The following is a 17,587-nucleotide window of genomic DNA, read 5'->3' on the forward strand; positions in this document are numbered from 1 at the left end:
TTGTTATGATTGTGCGATGGCGACCGGCACGGCGTTGTGCTGCTGCAAAGAGTCGTCCCAGCCCCAGAGCCACATTTCCGGATACGATACGGTCCAAGCCTGTCTCGAACGTTTGAAATTTCATCGCACATTCCTTTTCTGTTCCTTTTTCTCTTTCCTCTCTCTTTCCGACCGGCCGACAGAGAAAAAAACCGCTGTTGCTGCAAGATTGGCCACTCAGCAGCATGGTGGCGGGACACAAAAAAGAGGAATGGAACCTCACTAGCTGAGAACAAGACGGATGGAAAATTTTTCTCGTTTTTTCTCTCTCTTGCGTTTTTTTCCCGCCATCGTGTGCGCATGCTGTGTGACGAGAATATGCGACTTGTAATAATACTACTAATCCACCTACTTATGAGCCTGTTTCCTGCCTGTGTGGCTAATCGCGAGCTGTGCTGAGCCGCCGGGCATGCTTAGCAGAGATGAAATGAACACACCACCAGCACGCCATTCTTGATAGCCCGTCGTCGCAATCCGCGAAAACAAACAACAACAACAACAATAATAATAGAAATAAAAAAGCCAAAATTTAAAAAAAAAAAAAAAAAAAAAAGGCAAAATAAGCCATTGGACAACCAGCAGTCGGCCCCGGCGTGGCTGCGAATTAGCCCAGGCCAAGTAAGTAACAAGAGCAGCCGATCTTGCGACCGGCCGCGACTCCACCTCGACTTCTCTCGCGCGCCGTCGTCTCCTCTTCTTTCCCTCTCGCCTCCTGCCTTCTTCCCTGCCGCTTTCTCTCTTCACCCCAACAACACCAACCACCACAACACCCTCCACAACGCCAATAACCACGACAACCATCTAAGCATTGGACTATTACTCCATATCCTGCTGCGCGCCACTACCCATCGCACCCTGCCAGCCACCGCCTCTGCTTGGGACGACCTCGAAAAATCCAAAAATCGAAATACTGACTATTCGTTCGTGGGCCTGATATCGTGTCGGCCTCGACTGCTCTCCTTCCATCGCCGCCACGGCAGCCCAACATGACGAGTTCATACCAGTGCAGCCGCATTTTATCGCTATGACTGATGCGGATGTCGCTCCCCCGTCGTCGCTAGATGCCCTTGGTGTGGAGGATCCTCGCCCGGCCCAAGAGCAGTCCACGAAACTGCATTCGCCTCCCTTGATCCCCCCGCCCTCGGAGCCATCGCGTGCCAAGGTCGACAGAGAACAACAACATGATGCTAACCAAGACGACGTTCTAAGCACCAAGGCTGACTCGGAAGCTGAGACTATCATTCAGTCGGGCCGCGAGTCCCTGTCACCCGAGAAGCGGAGGAAACACATCCAGCATTTCCCGCGGAACGATGTGGACAAGAATGAGAATGATCAGCCGAATCCCCCCGTCGAGAGGGAGACTTCTCCCAGTGTGAAAAAGCGTAAGCGCTCGTCGCAGGACGACTCTCCCGATGACGGCCAGCCCGTGCCCAAGTCGAGTCCTCCTTCTCTCTCCAGACCGCCTTCACTGCCACCGGTTGTGAAAAAAGAAATCACAGACGTACAACCTGTTTTGACTCGGCGCGACTCGGCCACCTCCACCACAGCGGAGCTGCCTGTCAATGGAATTCTATCTGCCCGCAAGCGAAGTTTCAGCGAGAGTGTCATTGAAGGCGAACTTACCGATAACGAGCCCCCACCCCGGAGTCGTCAGAACTCGCACTCAACGACGCGCGACCGCCAACGACGAGAAAAGACACAACCTACCCCAAGCTCCCGATCGAAAGATCGCTCTTTATCGCCACCATTTCGTTCTCACAAAAGAGCCGCCTCAGGCCCGCAACAAGGCCTCGTCGAAACCCTGCACCGTAAGCGAAAGTTGCCGTCAACCTTGTTAACGAACCGCAGTCGCCAAAGTTCCGAGGATCGTCAATCTGTGTCATCATCCTCTTCCGGTGCCTCGCCCGTGCCCTCTTCGCATTCCAGAAGGTTGACGTCCACTGATGGCTCTGCTGCACTGTCTGGAAAGGTAGCAAACCACAAGAAACAGAGAGATCAAAATGGACGTACCCGACTCGCCCGGGCCTGTGCTGCTAACGAATTCGACGCCGCAGTAGCAAGACATGCAGAGCGCCCAGAGGACTTGAATGTTCCTGACAACGCCGGAAATACCCCTTTACAGATTGCGTCTTTGGAAGGCTGTGCTCCGATTGTGAAGTTTCTGTTGGGAGCTGGGTGTGAGATCGACACAAAAAATATCGACAAGGACACGCCCCTCATCGACGCCGTTGAAAATGGTCATCTCGAGGTCATTAAGTTGTTGCTTGATGCTGGTGCTAATCCTCGAACCGTAAATGCGGAAGGTGACGAGCCTTACGACTTGATTCCATCCGACACCGAAGGATACGATGAAATCCGAAAGATCATATCCCAGGCCAAAGCGAACCCGTCTCGCAAAAGACCGTCCGAAGACAACGGAGTTCGCTCCAGCTCTACCAAGGGCTCTGTTCCCCGAGCCATCTCAGCAACGAGTCCCCGGGATTCACCGCCTGCACATTCAATGATGAGCCCGCCTCCCGGTGCAAGTACCGCCACCAGGCGCAAGACTGTCCGGAGTGAAGCTACGCGTAATGATCTTTTATGGACCAAACCAACCCAGGAGAACCTGTGCAATTTTGCCGCCAAAGGTGACATGGCTGGTGTTGCGAATGTTTTAAACGTCATTCAAAAAGCCGACTCGGAATCGTTGATAGCCGCCGCCAAAGGTGGACATGAGGATGTCATGTCTTTGTTGCTCGGTATGGGCGATGCAAACCCCGATCCTGAACCAGTGCAAAATCCCAACTGCCGGCCTGGATACAACACGCCAATGCTTGCAGCCATCGGACGAGGCAACCTTGCAATCATCCGCCTGCTTTTGGACCAACGCGGTTTTAACCCAACTCGACGCCTGTATCGTGGATCTGCCTATCACGAACTTGCGGCAGATCGGAAAGGTGAGAATTGGGAAGAGGAAGCTGCCATTCTGAACAAGGCGTACGAGAAATCCAAGAGCGCAAAGAAATTGCGGAAGACCGAAACCAAGTCACCCAAGAGATCGCGTGAACAAGAGAAAGATACTGTCAGAAAATCGCGACGAGACTCATCCTCGCCCGTTGCTGCGCCGCGTCGGCCTGTTCGTAGCCCCAACTTGTCACGCCATGGGGATGTTATTGCCAAGGAGATTAGCAAGACGAAAGATTCCTCTTCGCACACCAAAGAGAAGGTCAATGGTACTTCACGACCAAAAGCCGTTGCCCGCGAGGATCCTCGCAGCGAGCATTCTGCCGATCCGGATCACCCAAAGTCGAAGAGAAACATTTCTGAAAGGCGGAAAAGCGACGCTTCTTCGGTCAACCGTAGCGAGGAAGTTCCAAAGCGTCGACGACTCATAGCCGGACGCCCTCCCCAAGATCGAGACAAAAGGCGGCCTAGTTTGATGTCTACCGATTCTTTGTCTGGGCGTGAAGAGTTCTTGAAAGCCCATGGCAGTGCGGCGAAGGAGACAAATGACGCGAAAGAAAAAGAAAGTTCGAAAATCAAGCTTAAAAGAACCCGAAACAGCCTTTCACCAGAACGATCGCATTCTCAGGGACCAGAAAATGGGAAAGACTCGGAGGAGTACCAGAAAAAGAAGCGTCGCCTGCAGTCAGAAGAGAGTTCTCATAAGCTTGCCAACGGCATCCAGAAAAAATCCCTCGAGAGCATTTCCAGCAAGAAAGACCAACGCCCCCCTCACTCAGAGACAGACCGAATCCAAAAAGACACCCCCCCCGAAAAACGTAGCTCAAGGCCCGCCGATACCCCTGTCCCAGTCAAAAAGGAACAGAAGAAACAGGATTCCCAGACTCTCGATCGTATACCAATGGTCGATTCACACTCGAAGGAGAAAGGCTCGTCGCTAAACGCAAAGGAAGCTTCAGAACAAGATCCTGACACTCAGATGACGCAGGAAGAAGAGGGGAAGAGATCTTCTGCAGATATCGAGAACGAGCGGGTTGCCAAGGAAGAGGAAGAAAACCGCAAGGCAGCCGAACAAGCCAGGATAGCTCGTGAAAAGGTGGAAGAGGAAGAAAGAAAAAGGAAAGAAGCCGAACAGCGCCGCATCAAACAGGCTGAGGAGGACCGTCAACGAAGAGCCGAGCAGGAGCGGGCACGTCTAGCCAAACTTCGCAAGGAGCAGGAAGAACAAGAACAACGGCGGCGTGACGCGCTCCCGAGTAGGCTCCGGGTGGCTGCCAATCTCGTGGGGGCAAACGATCCCCGCGCTAAGAGCCATGCTTGGTTGAAACAATTTATGCCGGTCGTAACCGCCAGAACCACGCAGCTGGACCCTTCATGTGCATCCGAAGTTGCTGAGGAGCTCTGGGTTCCTAACTTTTTGGTGGCACCGCTCCTCGCGACCAATGATTTACAACTATCGCAGTACTCGAGCTGGGAAAAGCGACACGCTACGTACACACAGCGTCTAAATCTATGGCGAGTGACACGCAGAATCTTGGTTCAAACTGAAGACCTCGACGCTGGCGACTGCTCATTTGGGCAGGTGATTCAGAGAGACGGGGAAACGCGACCAAAATATTTCGACATGGAGCACGTCTTCTGGGTGAAGCTTTCTGATTTTACGGATTTGGTGCCGCATATTCCCCACCTCAACGGCCTAGAGCTCGAATTCCTCAAGATGCACATTGACCACGAGCCTTCGTTTATAACGAATCACTTATCCCGACCACAGGTGAACGGGAACGTGTTTCTCCCCGCCGAGCCAGCAAGTTCGGTGAACGGGCTGACCAACGGTTATGGACACACGCATCATGGTACATATGTTTGATTTTGCTTGTCCGGTATATTGAACTGTCTTTTGACTACTTATTCATACGCGGCATTGTTATGTTGGGCTGGTTTTCTCCTGTGTTCTTACATGTATGATTATGATACCTCCTGTTGCGAGATGTGCATGGAATTCTGGGCCCTGTGGAGGTCCAGAATCAATGTCGTTTGTTCTGTATGGAATTAACTGTAAAGACTCGAAATGGACATGATAACCGAAGCAATAATTATTTAATACTACGTAGTTAAGAAGTTTTGCTATGTACAAGGCTGCGCACATGATTGGTCGAAAAATATTAGGTAAGCATGTCCGAATCGGGATAGGGCACTCGGCACACTAAGGGTAGCCGAGCGTGAAATTGACGAAGCCACTATGGGATTCTCTGCATTTTTTGATACTCTCCCCAACACCATCCTGAACTCTTTGAGGATAATCCGACAAAAACCACTCCACACAAACGACAATGGTATGCCCTTTTCTTCCCCCGTTTTATTAATTCTTTTACAAGCAACCTTTTTTTTCTTCTCTACAGACAACTAATTAATTGATATTTAGTCGGACGGAGAAGAGACTATTTCCAACCCCCCCGTCGCCGAGGCCGATGAGGTCGAAGTTTCGGCCGACGCTGGCTCCGGCGGCCAAATGTCGGTTCTCGATGCCCTCAAGGGTGTTTTGAAGATCGCGCTCATCCACGACGGTCTCGCCCGTGGTCTGCGTGAGGCTTCCAAGGCGCTCGACCGTCGCCAGGCGCACATGTGCGTCCTCAACGAGAGTTGCGAGGAAGAGGCCTACAAGAAGCTTGTTGTTGCCCTGTGCTCCGAGCACAAGATCCCTCTGATCAAGGTTCCCGATGGAAAGCTCCTTGGCGAGTGGGTTGGTCTTTGTACGTTCCCCCTCTCCCTGTTTCCTGAGCTTTTTTTTGGTAGTGTACTAATTGTTTTTATTAGGCCAGCTTGACCGTGAAGGAAACGCCCGCAAGGTTGTCAACTGCTCTTGCGTCGTCGTCCGTGACTGGGGTGAGGAGTCCCAGGAGCGCTCCATTCTTCTCAACTACTTCCAGACCGAGCAGTAGAAATGGTTTTCCTTTCTAGTATCTGGGACGTTTTGATATAATTGGCCGCCTATTTTTTTTTGTTACATTCAATGTCATCAACGTGATATATGTGACAAATAAAAAAAAACCATCGTGACGAATTTCATGACAGGGAGGAATGGTTTTTTCAATGTATCAAATCGGAAAAGGGAAACGAATGAAAATATAACAACTGCTGGATGAGAAATTAGAATATATGAGAAAATGACAGCCGAATTTTTTCCAACTTTCAAGTTCTACAAAATCTAGTAAGATAAAAGACATCGATCAACAAAATGTCGTGTTTTCCCCCCTGCTATTTGCAGTGATGAACACCGCGCCTCTAACCAAATGACATGTATGTATGACTCGATCCAACGATCACTGAACAATATGCAGTACGCTATAAACATGCACTTGACAATGCTATGGCCGTTTCAACCGGACAAATTTTGTATATTCAAAAAAAAAAAAAGAGACAATACTCAGACGCCATGCACGTGAAAATGTGTAATGTCTGAAAGCATATGTGGACGGAGGTGGCTATACAAATCTCCAACTTCCACGGCGCAGGGTCATTAGCGAAGATCATAAGATGAGAATGTCATGTTCCGTCTCTCTGGCCTCAGAGACAGCTGCTGGTACGGGGAACTGCCTGGATCGTAATACAGTCCCTCAATCTCTCCAGTGTCGCGGCGTAGAGAGATATAGTAAAAGCCAGAAATTGTGAGACCCTGCCGCGAGTCGGTGGGCGTGATGAAGCAACGTTCTGCATAATTTTAGTTCCTATTCCGATAGTTGCGGGTATGGGCACAAAAAAAAAAGAAAAGAAAAGAAAAGATCCACTTGCTCACCTTTCCATCGCATCAGGATCCAGTTGTTTCTCAATTCCTCCGTCATCCATTTCCTGCTCAGCAGGTTTTTGATCATCTGCTCATCCGATAGATCCTTGAAAGGCTGCAATTCTCGCCAATACGTGCTGTCGATATCTGCATCGGCCTTGAAACTTGTCGTCTCCAGGGAATGGACGTTTAAATCAATGATCTCGCCTTCGAGGAAAGTGACAATGTGAGCATCAAGCGTGGGTGACGTTTTATCTGGAATATTATATGCCTCCATGGACCCTGTCAGAGACATGGAAGAATAATCAACACTATGGATAGTGACCTTTACAGGCCAATGCTCGTCTTTGGAATCTCTGGCCACAGACGCCTGATGAACGTTGTTCGCCCAATATCGTCGGCCACTTGTTGTTGACACGCTGATGCGACCGGTATTACCACCTTCATTAGTCAAAACTGGAGTGCTTGACTGCGACTGATTTGACGATAACCGGTGGCCAAGCATCTGAAGGTTCTGATTTGCTACATTGTTATGGGCTGCTTTTTGCGATCCAACAAATACCGCCCCTGCCTGCAACCATGAGCAGTTGGCCGGTGGTGTTATTGATGATGTATCCAGGATGAAGTCCACATCGTTCTGGGTTTCTGTGTAATACTCTTCGTGGACGAATCCTCCTTGAACAGCGCACGACACGCTCTCTTCCAACGAGTTCGAGAAACGAATGCCTTGCAAATATTTTATTGTATCCCTCAATCTCGAACTGGGTGGATTTTCTCTCAGATAGTGCCGCGGTGTGTTCACTCTGTCCCGTAGATCCCCATGTATGTTCCTCAGGTTTATTCTGAGAGCACGTGGCAGAGACGAAGTGCCATTTCTCTCACGTTCCCGTTCCCGTTCCCGCTCCCGCTCCCTTTCCCTTTCCCTTTCCTCTGCTTCTTGTTCACCAGTGCGTTCCCGTTCCAAGATATAGTTTTGAAGCGTGCGAGTTCGAGAGGCAAACCTGGAGCCACGGCGCATGGACTGTAACAATGCCTCTGTTATTGTGCTGGGAGCCGTCCGATTCTGAAGATTCGATTCACTCCGCTCAGAAATATTTCCCGAGTATGGCGGCAACGTCCTTCCTATAACATCTCGTCTCGAAATCCGCGGCACAGTTGCCTCGCCGATGGTGGCTTGGTCCGAAGGGCCGCCTCTGCCAAACCAAACACTGTCGGCATGTGTGTTGGGTGGAAGGCCATACCGCTCGTCGTGCTCATTCGTCTCCTCTTCTGGCGCAGGAGCCCATCCATATAGAGATCTTGGGCTTGACAGTCGCCCTTCGTAACTCGGGACCACATTGACGTCCTCACGCTGTCGCCGAACGACGGGAAACCGCCGACTGGTTTCTCCTGGCGGCCGTGAACGTCTCTGTTCCTCTATACCCATGCTCTCGAGGTCGACTTCTGGTAGGAGAGCCAGGCGCCTGCGTCTAGCACGACTGCTGGCGGATGACTCGGGCGGGGAGTGGTGGCGTGCTCGCAAGAAGCTGACGTTCTCATCATTTGCATCGTTGATATCAACAGGATGGTTTAACGTAGCAGCCGTGTTACTATGTGTCGAGTTCGAAATCGAATCAAATAGTTGCGGATATGGCGTCACCACGGTAGATGAAAAGGCGGGCGTTTCCTGCAGCAATCGTAAAGATGTTAATAACGGACTCGCACAGAAGGACAAACAAGCGGTGTAGCAAAAAGCCCACAGGCGTTCAATCCCAGCACAATAACAAGAAGTCGAAAACATATGCACCACTGCTGACTTACCGAAGGAGTGTTTGCGGGCGGCATGGCGATGTATTATTGTCAGGATTTTATTTCCATGTGGCGCTCTCTCCAGATGTCGCTGGCGGAAAGGTGAGCGAGTATCGAATCGATGGCGATGTTGACGGGTGGGGTCGCAGCATCTGAAAGCATAACACGCCGGGATATTTACAAGACACTGCACGGCACGATCGAGAAGAGCCGCGATGAATCAGGACACATGCAGGCGAGGGTCATGCGGCTTTCTGGGTTCGTGAGCATTAGATAAGAGGGACATGCAGCGGAGATGGAGTCTTTTTGGTGGAGGCAACCGCAGCCAATCGCGCGTGACTCTGGGGCGATCGCCCCACCGGGGCTTCTGGCATGCATGGGTTGCTCTGATTCGCTGTTTGATACAATGCTTTTCTTCAAATCTTTGTACGTATTGCGATATCTACTGGCTTCTGGTCTATTTTCTACCTCATCTTCCTGTCTAAAGCCCACCAGTTTCCAAGACCGAAAGAGCCTGACATTCAAGGACCGACAACACGTCGCGGCTTATTGCGATGCGGACTTGGTAGCCAGTGGTGAAGCTTTCTCAGCTCTCTCTAAACACGAGATGAGTAAGTCCCAGAACGAGTCTGTATCCATGCCCCTGGGGATGGCAACTCCTTTGCCTTGCACCGGCTTTGCTATCGTTCGTCCAAGCTGTCCGGTGGCGGTCACAGTACCACCGTGCTGACCATCCGTCGCAACGGTGACTGCAAAGCGTTCCCCGTCTTTGTCATTGAATTTAATCGCAGAGACTGGGTTACTTTGTGCATATTCGGGGTTGAGGTTGGATAAAACCACTGCCACTGCGACTGGATCGTGAAGCGGTGGCCCTTCGTCAATACCAAACACGGCAGAGTATGTCCCGGCAAAAAACAAAAGCAGCTCATATAGCATCTGACGGAGGTCGTTCTTTGCGGATCCACCGGATCCCGCACCCAATACTCGTTCCTGGACGGAACGAGTGGCGAGCACTTGATGCGACAAGTCTAGGCCAATTAATGTCGTTTTTGCTGCGAGCACTGAGTTGGACAAAATGGATTGAGATGATTCGGGGTCGCACTGCACCGGCATTAGAGATTAAACCAAAAAAAGAAATATATCTAGAGGTGTGTAGGCACTTGCGTAGATATTAAACTCGGCCCAGGGAGTGGTATTCCCTATACGTGCTTCTTCTCCGGGTAGTCGGCTCATGGGGACGTCGGTAAAGCCCTCCCCAACGGCTGACCCCATTATGCTTAGCCCTTTGATATGGCTGACAACTTCTGGGAAAGTTGCAAACAGAAGCGCAACGTTTGTCAAAGCGCCAGTAGCAACGACCCACGCTGTGTCCGGCGGCTGGGCCAGAAGGGCATCCCGCATGGCCAGGATCGGGTTTTTGTCAGTGATCGGCAGCCGACTCGCTTTGGGAAGAAGTGTGGTGCCATCCAAGCCCGAGACCCCTAAATAGTATCAAGTCATTTGTCTGCATGTCTGAATGTCTGTGGTTTCCGGGACCAGCGCACTCACCATGAATATCTGGCGCATGCACGGCAGGCCGACAATACGGCTTACTGACTCCAGGAAAGACCGGTATCTCTGGCCTCCCGATGGCCTCCAGGACACTCCCGGCATTTGCAGTGGTGTTGGTGAGGGATGAGTTGCCGTGGATAGTCGTGATACCCAGAAGGTTTAGCGATGGATGTTGGGCGGCAATAAGTATTGCAAATGCATCCTGGTAAATCAGCATGTCATGCACCGAGAGGTCATGTTGCAGCTCCTACATCGTGGCCTGAATATACAATCTCAGCGTTCAAGGTTCGTCAAACACGGTAATACTACTAAGCCAAGTACTTACCAGGATCGCAGTCGAGCCAAAGAGGAATCGCGACTTGAGACATGTTGTTACAGAGGTGATAAGCGAGATAGCGAGGAGAGGTGAGACCAAGAAAGATAGAAAGACGCGGTGTTCATCTCCCCTCTCCCCCGCGCTTGCCTAATCTGATAGGCGCAGCGGGCGCGGGTAAGCTTTGGCGGAGCCGCAGGACGTTTGCAACACAGACCACCTTCCATGCCTTGGGTCGCTGCAGCTCGACAACGCTTATTTAAACGTCCAGGGACCAGCGCGCTGCTGGCTCGCTGCTTTTACATGGCGATGCAATGACGACCAATCTACCCCGAAGAGGCCTGTCTCCGTCCAAGTCTGGCACTGCGGCGGCGGCTTCACGAACGTCGAGCTCCTTCCAGAGCCACCACCACCACCACCAACAACAACAACAACAACAACAACAACAACAACAGCCAGTGCGAGCGGCGTCACGGGCAGCCCCTCGAAAAAGCGTGCCGGACGCCGAATCAACAACCGATGCATACAACGATAGGAATACTGTTGCGCTGATCCGCCGAGTGCTCTTGCCAGAGACTTCTTCCTCGTACGGGTCGAACACGCCGCGGCCTCTGCAGGAGCTGTTACCGCCGTTGACCAGTTCCAACGAGGTTGATTTGCAGCTCTATGCCCTGCTTGCTATCATAATCAAGGAGTTTGTTTACTCATGGTACGCAAAGATTACGACGGATCACGTATTCATAGACGAGGTCCTTCAACTCATCGCGCATTGCACTCGCGCCCTGGAACAGAGACTCCGCCAGGTCGACGTGAACCAGCTCGCTTTGGACGACATTCCTAGCCTGTTGGAAGCACACATCGTCGGTTAGCTTGCCACTGGTTCTTTATGCTACTGAGATGACGCTAATGTCTGTGCCTGTGCCTGTAGCATATAGGACTGCCAAACAAGGATCCAACTTGGTCTGCATCCCGTCACCGACCCGAGTCATATACCACCAACTTAATCCACATCCAAGTCTGTCACCGTCGTCAGATGAATTGGATTCTTCGTCAAGTTCAGAACAACAAGCAGAGCAGCAAGAAAACGAGGGTTTATACCGCCATCTTCTCGCGCAAGGCGTACTAGCTGTGCTTCTTCCCACTGAAGATCTCGAAAACGTCTGTTTGCGGACACTGGTCGAGGATATAGTGGCGGATCTAGTGCTGGGGAACGAAATCAGCGGGAAAATATGCGAAGGCTGGTTTATCTGGACCACGGCCAGCAAGGTAATCCATCTGGCAAGGCGAAAAGCCATAGACACAACCAAGGATGCTGTGGATTTGGACGATGGCGACGGGTTGGGTCGGTTGGAAAGATTTGGACTACTCTCAGATGACCGACTAGAGGACAGCTTGCCGAAAAACAACCAATCACGCGTATCTGTTTGGATATGGAAAACGCTATATACAGCCTACCTATCCTATATTACGCTTCGCTTTGTGATAGGGGGTCTATTTCGGGTGGGATTGTCATCATCAGAAATCTCCACGCAGGAGTCAGCTTCACCAAACCAGCCTATTCCAGTCAAGTCGCCAACGCAAGAGACCTCATGCCGCCCAGTTCTTGACTACAGAACCTTTTCCCTTGTGTCGCAGTGGACTCGCCTCTCTCAGCGAATGCCATGGGTGACCGGCTCGCTTGCATTGATGCAGAACTTGGTTTTAAAGGGGCCTGGGAAAGTGGGCGCGACAAATAGTGTTATCGACCGGTGAGTTCAACATTTCATTTCTGCATTTCCGTTCTGTCCAGTTCTATTCCAACGTTACACACTTGAAGCCCATAAATCCACCCGCGCGCCAAGGACAGTGTCTCCGCTTCATGACTGCAGCGCCCACTGTCTCTGATGTCGAATCAGTGTCAACAACATCGACCCTGGAGATTTGGGGGAGCAACATTGTCTCCGATTTTTTTTCTCTCCTTCATGCGTCATGCGTACGGGGCAGCGATGCGCTATTCAAGGAATTAAAAGGCCTCAACGTCGTATCCCTGTCAAAGGCCGCTTCAGCACTCTCATTGGACCGTGCTACTTGAAAAGGCGTACTTCCTTTCCGGCTACTCGCATAGCGTCGCGATCATCTGATCTGAGGGGGACTGGCGGAGAGCCAATGAAGCGTCCGAATGACTCACTGCTGGGTTCTGCTCATCCTTCGGTGTCGCTGGCATCGGTTCTGTGTGCAACTGTCCCCAGGTATCTTTCCGTCACGGTTATGACGAGCGCCGTACCCGTCCGTTACGAAACATACAGAACCGACAGGGGTATTCAATACCGCCAGAGCAGACCAAAAATACGTTACATCCCGTCCCAACTAGCCGGTGGGTCGGTCATGCATTCGTCTTTTGCAGCGAATTGTGCACGCTCTGGCGTTTTCCCGCCTTATCGATCATTTGGGCATGTCGAATCGTCGATAGTCTTGATACTACGACTCGGCCTTCTGTCGCATGTCGATGAACGGGCCGCCGCCATCTGTCGCCCGATCCGGCCAAGCCTGTCTGGCTTTGCTACCCATGGCGAAAGGACCAAGTCCTCTGCGCTCGCCAGTCTCGCGAGCTGAGTGGAGGATCATCAAGTGGACCGAGGTGCCTGGATCGGCCCTTTCCTCCCGTCTGGCGCCGCAGCTTGTCGTCAACCAATTGATGCTTGTTCATGGGATTCTTGACTGGACGTGCGTACAATTCCGAGCACCGTCCCCCGCAAGGCATCTGCCGTTGGTTCGTGGTGTTAGAATCCGTATAGACATGCCCGAGTCATGGCATCTACGGTTTCCGTCTCCAAGTCTTTCGGAAGTGTGAAAAGTCAAGCAATATGCCCTCATACAAGGTCAAAATTCCAAATGATAGCGACCAAGCCGGGCTCCTCTTCTCGCGACTGCTATCCCAAGCAGAATCGCAATTGCTTGCTTCGTAGGGCGACGATCTGGGATTATTTGTCAATGACCCCAGTCAAGACCTCAAGTTAGCGGCAAGTGAGACATCAAGTCTTCCCTTCTTGGACAGGGACTCGCGTCTTCTTTTAGCTCCGACGGTGCGAAGTCTAGACCCCAGGCCCGTTCTCGCGTTGAATCCGATTGATGAAGCTTCCACCCTATTCCCTATCTCAATGTGTCGACAATACGTAATTTTCGTGTCCGTGTGTCTGTGTGCCACCATTTGTTTGCCGTTTTGGGCTGTGAGCGAAGTTTGATCCCTTTTTTGGACTAATGTCTTTTTTTTTCTTGATCAGGTTTCTTCGCGAGATGATCGACAAATACGTCCTGACCCCTGAGCTTGTCCCAACAGTGCTGCTTGCCGCCAGGACGACTCTGTTTCCGTCTAATTCGCGCCCGAATGCAGCACCTAACGAAAAACCTGCTGCGCAGCAGCAGCAACAGTCTGGAATTGGCAACGTAGATAGTACTCCCCAGGAAACACAGTCCAAGGCGGGCACAGCTCCATCGGCGCCTGAAATCGCCGCTATCAAACGCCAGTGTGCAACTGACATTTTATCCCTATTCCCGCGCTCCATTGCACATGCCTTTTTCCGTGGCACTGTAGGTGGCGGTGACACTGCCGAGTTGATGATTAATCACGACGATGTCGATGCTACCACCGTCACTTCGTCAGTGGTTGATGACGACGATGAGACGACGGAGCTTCTCCTGGAAGCCATAGAGACGGATCTTCTCGATCCGTTTTCGGACGCGTATTGTAACAAACACCTCATCTTTGCTATTATTGAAAGTGTGCTTGTGAAACTGCTGCCCGAACTTTCTGAGCGTGGTATCACAGAGTTGATGGAGGAGCGGGGTGTGAGTTTGTGATTTGTTGTTGTTGTTGTTGTTGTTGTTGTTGTCGTCGTTGAGGTATATACGTAATTTGATAATGAATGATGATTCTTGATACCAGTTGACGACTGGAGTAATGCTAAGTTTGGGTATCTACTAATTACATTAATAGTACTACTGACTTTGTAATGCCAATTTCACAATGTACTCTTTCCAACGAGTGTGTAATTGAAAGAAAAAAAAGATGCGTTAAATATCCTTCCAATAAACAAATAAATCAAAAAACAAAATTGGGGGGAATCTCAACAAAAAAAGGGGGAATACGAGAAGTATTGGGCAGTCAAGCCACAATGTTGCACAACCAAGATAGAACTAACTATTCTGGTGAGAGAAATATAATGAAATGAATGACTGCAAGGTTACCTGCTCATAGCCAAATATGCAAATGAAGAAGAAAAAAAAGAATGATGAGCGATGAGCGATGAGCTAAAAAAGGAAAATGCCGACAAAATGCAAAATGCAAAAAGAAAAAGAAAAAAACACGAACCGCGAGGTTCATAAAGGCAGAAGAAAGTAAATCTTCCCTGCAGAAAGTATATATGAAGAAATGAAAACAAACAAAAGTATGCATATATCGCTGTCATGTACAAGCGCACTGTTGTTGTTGATGTTGTTGTTGTTGTCAGTCGGTTGCCCAACTTGGTAATAATCCGTCTAGTCCAAAAGGACCCCCTTTCCCTTTAACCTGAAAGTAAATGAAAATCCAGTTCCAAATAAACTCCAGCAGGCTGAAGGTCGCCCTTCAGTAGTCCTGCTATCTTCACTTCTTTAATGATCCAAAATAATAATAAAATGAAAACAAAACAAACTGCAGACGTAAATCAAAAGAGATAAAAACAAGCAAAAATAAAAACAAACAGAAACAAATAGCCTACCAAACAAGACAAGGTTCGCCCAGCATAATCATGTAAGAGAGTGGATGCTTCGTTTCTTGCTCACCCGAGGACTGTCGGCGTGTTCATCGATGCGTTGAAGTCGCCCCGAAATAGAGCTTGCCTGGCTCTGCGCCAGCTCAAGCTTTTCCATCAGCTTGCCCATGGTGATGTAATCCTGGGCCTGTAGACCCAGACCGGACGGCTGGCTCTGAATAAAGTTCATGACCAGCTCCAGGGCCCGCCGGGCCTCGTCCTGGGTTGGAGAACTGGGGCCGCTGATGGGGCTGACGGTGCTGGACTTGGGCAACGGAGGGGGCTGCATTGTAGTTTTGATATCAGGGGTGCTCCTGTTGTGTCTGACCACAACGTTGTCGTCTCCTGCGGAAGAGAAACGTTCCCGGGGATCCTCTTCCAGAGGCGAGTCAAAGACTGCCACTGACTGCGATGCATGGATGCCATTCTTGGACGGCATCTGGTCTGAAGAAGTCCCGTTGGCGCCAGGCGCATCAGCATCTAGCGCCAGTGGGAACGTCTGGCTCCGGCGCCGACTTGTGGCAGAGCTAATGGACGGGAGGCGCGAGCGAGCCGATGGAGTATACGGGCTCTCGGACAACAGAGGCGACGTCGGGCTTGCCACACTGGCAGATAGCGAGGGAGCAGTATCGAGAGAGGTGGTGCTCTGAGAGTGACTGTGTTTGTAATCTCTGACCAGGTCTGGTGCTCCCTCGATCGACTCCTTTTTCACTATATCTTGAGACTGGATGGGTGACAAAGGAGACGGGGCCAGCGCAACTGGGGAGATAGGGGAAACTCCGGTCGAGTGATGAGTGGGAGGTTTTACGTTAATCTCTTCATCGCTGACAACGGTGTCGACGGAGCCCTTTCGGGACTTGGAAACAGTCAGGTTGTTCTTGCGCTTGAACTTCTCGAGCCAGCTTGTCGTGAGAACCTTTTGCTTCCCGTCGGTGCTGCCGCAGGTGGTGGCAAAAAAGTGCGCCTTTTCCTTGATCATAGCATCGGTCAGGGAATGGCCATGGCGCTGGAAGTTTCTTGCCCAGTTTACAAGGGCCTTTTCAATGTCCGGGACCTTGCCTTTACTTTTCTTGATTGGTGAACGGCTTCCGTCTTCCATACTGAGGTACTTTTCCTTTTGGCGCAGGACTTTGGAGACGGTGCTTTCAACACAAGTCAGTAATTCTGAAAAAGTAGCAGCAAAAAGAACAGTCTCTTACCTCCGTTCGACACCAAAGAGAGCTATATACATCAAGCAAAAGTGAGCGAGTCTGTTCTGTTGGCGCACGTGCAAGAACTCAGGGGAGCTTACCTCCAATATCGGTCTGCTTGGCCGACTTGTTCTCTTCATGATACTGACACATTCGACGGCGGTCTTCGTCCGTCAAGGTCCTGCGAGGAGTCGGCGCACTGGGCGCCGAGGACGCACTCGGGGGCGTGGGCGCAGTGGGAGTCGACTGCGATGGGCGAATCGGCACGGGCTGGGGGATGGACAATGTCGGCGGCGGCGGCGGCGGCGCTGGAGACATAGTGGTTTCCGGGAAGCTGGACTGGGTGGTCAGCATACTCGGCCATGGATGCGAAGGCATGGTCAGCTGGAGAGTCGAGTATGGCGGTGGCACAGACATGCTGCTGTATGCGGGCTCCATGGGCATGATGGGCGGCGAGCCATAGCTGAAGCCGTGGAAGTCAGGCAGCGGTGGACTGTGATGGGGAGTAGCAGCCGAGTCAAAAGCGCCCATGTCAACCCAGGGCGAACCGGCATAGTCGCTCTCGTGAGAGGGCGGCGCATCGGTGTCCATCATGTTGTTGTTGTCGTTGAAGAAGGTAGTGGAGGTCAAGGTACTGGTGGAGGTGGTTCTGATATCAGGTTCCTGAGAGCCGGCCGCAAGCCAGACGCAATGAGAGAGCGAGATGGAGGATTCAATGGTCCTCAGTCGCACTGCTGTATCGTCGAGGTGGCTAGGACGGCGGCGCTCATTGTCAAGCGCGATCGGCCGCTGGACAGTTGGAGATGCAGATGCAGATGGCGATTGCGATGGCGATGGCGAGTCACTAGGGCGGGCAGCGAGTGGCCGGAGCATGCAGGCCAAAAGCTAAAAAGCGACGCTGCAGATTGATCAGAGGCTTGACAGGATGGTTTGAGGGGTAGCGAGCGAGTTAGTGCGGCCAGGTCAGTTGTCAAGCAAGAACAGACAGACACAGAAGAGAGCAGCGGCGCGGAGATATAACTATTCACTACTTTGTGCCTAACCAATTGCCAGTCCCTGGCGATACAAGGTGATCGCTCCTGATCAGGTGGGATCTGATACCTTCACCTTCATTTCAGTTGACCGATTCGGCAGGTTAGGGCACTGCGCCCTTTTTCCACTTTTCACCACTTTTCCCCGTCGATGGCACTAGCGGTAATTAAAAGAGACAGAG

The 17,587-nt window shown here is 51.3% G+C and overlaps 5 protein-coding genes across 5 annotated transcripts; 2 read left to right on the plus strand and 3 right to left on the minus strand.

Annotated features, from left to right (window-relative positions):
- Positions 1 to 1,063: 1,063 nt before the first annotated feature.
- TRUGW13939_03719 (uncharacterized protein) lies at positions 1,064 to 5,921 on the plus strand (the record flags this gene model as incomplete). The annotated part of the gene is made up of 3 exons (XM_035486899.1): positions 1,064 to 4,843; positions 5,405 to 5,732; positions 5,797 to 5,921. The coding sequence occupies 3 exons, from the start codon at positions 1,064 to 1,066 to the stop codon at positions 5,919 to 5,921; spliced, it is 4,233 nt and encodes a 1,410-aa protein (XP_035342792.1).
- Positions 5,922 to 6,499: 578 nt separating this feature from the next.
- On the minus strand, positions 6,500 to 8,587 carry TRUGW13939_03720 (uncharacterized protein; the record flags this gene model as incomplete). Its single annotated transcript, XM_035486900.1, has 3 exons — positions 6,500 to 6,690; positions 6,776 to 8,429; positions 8,564 to 8,587. 3 exons carry the CDS (start codon positions 8,585 to 8,587, stop codon positions 6,500 to 6,502), a joined length of 1,869 nt encoding a protein of 622 aa, XP_035342793.1.
- A 510-nt stretch (positions 8,588 to 9,097) lies between these two features.
- On the minus strand, positions 9,098 to 10,470 carry TRUGW13939_03721 (uncharacterized protein; the record flags this gene model as incomplete). Its single annotated transcript, XM_035486901.1, has 5 exons — positions 9,098 to 9,652; positions 9,677 to 10,032; positions 10,100 to 10,304; positions 10,354 to 10,361; positions 10,428 to 10,470. 5 exons carry the CDS (start codon positions 10,468 to 10,470, stop codon positions 9,098 to 9,100), a joined length of 1,167 nt encoding a protein of 388 aa, XP_035342794.1.
- Positions 10,471 to 10,687: 217 nt separating this feature from the next.
- TRUGW13939_03722 (uncharacterized protein) lies at positions 10,688 to 14,252 on the plus strand (the record flags this gene model as incomplete). The annotated part of the gene is made up of 3 exons (XM_035486902.1): positions 10,688 to 11,279; positions 11,344 to 12,163; positions 13,676 to 14,252. Coding segments are annotated over 3 exons (1,989 nt in total), but the record flags the coding sequence as incomplete, so codon positions are not given.
- A 927-nt stretch (positions 14,253 to 15,179) lies between these two features.
- Positions 15,180 to 17,247, minus strand: TRUGW13939_03723 (uncharacterized protein; the record flags this gene model as incomplete). The annotated part of the gene is made up of 3 exons (XM_035486903.1): positions 15,180 to 16,326; positions 16,384 to 16,405; positions 16,476 to 17,247. 3 exons carry the CDS (start codon positions 17,245 to 17,247, stop codon positions 15,180 to 15,182), a joined length of 1,941 nt encoding a protein of 646 aa, XP_035342796.1.
- Positions 17,248 to 17,587: the final 340 nt, after the last annotated feature.

Source organism: Talaromyces rugulosus, chromosome II (genome assembly GCF_013368755.1).
Source record: "Talaromyces rugulosus chromosome II, complete sequence".
NCBI lineage: Eukaryota > Fungi > Ascomycota > Eurotiomycetes > Eurotiales > Trichocomaceae > Talaromyces > Talaromyces rugulosus.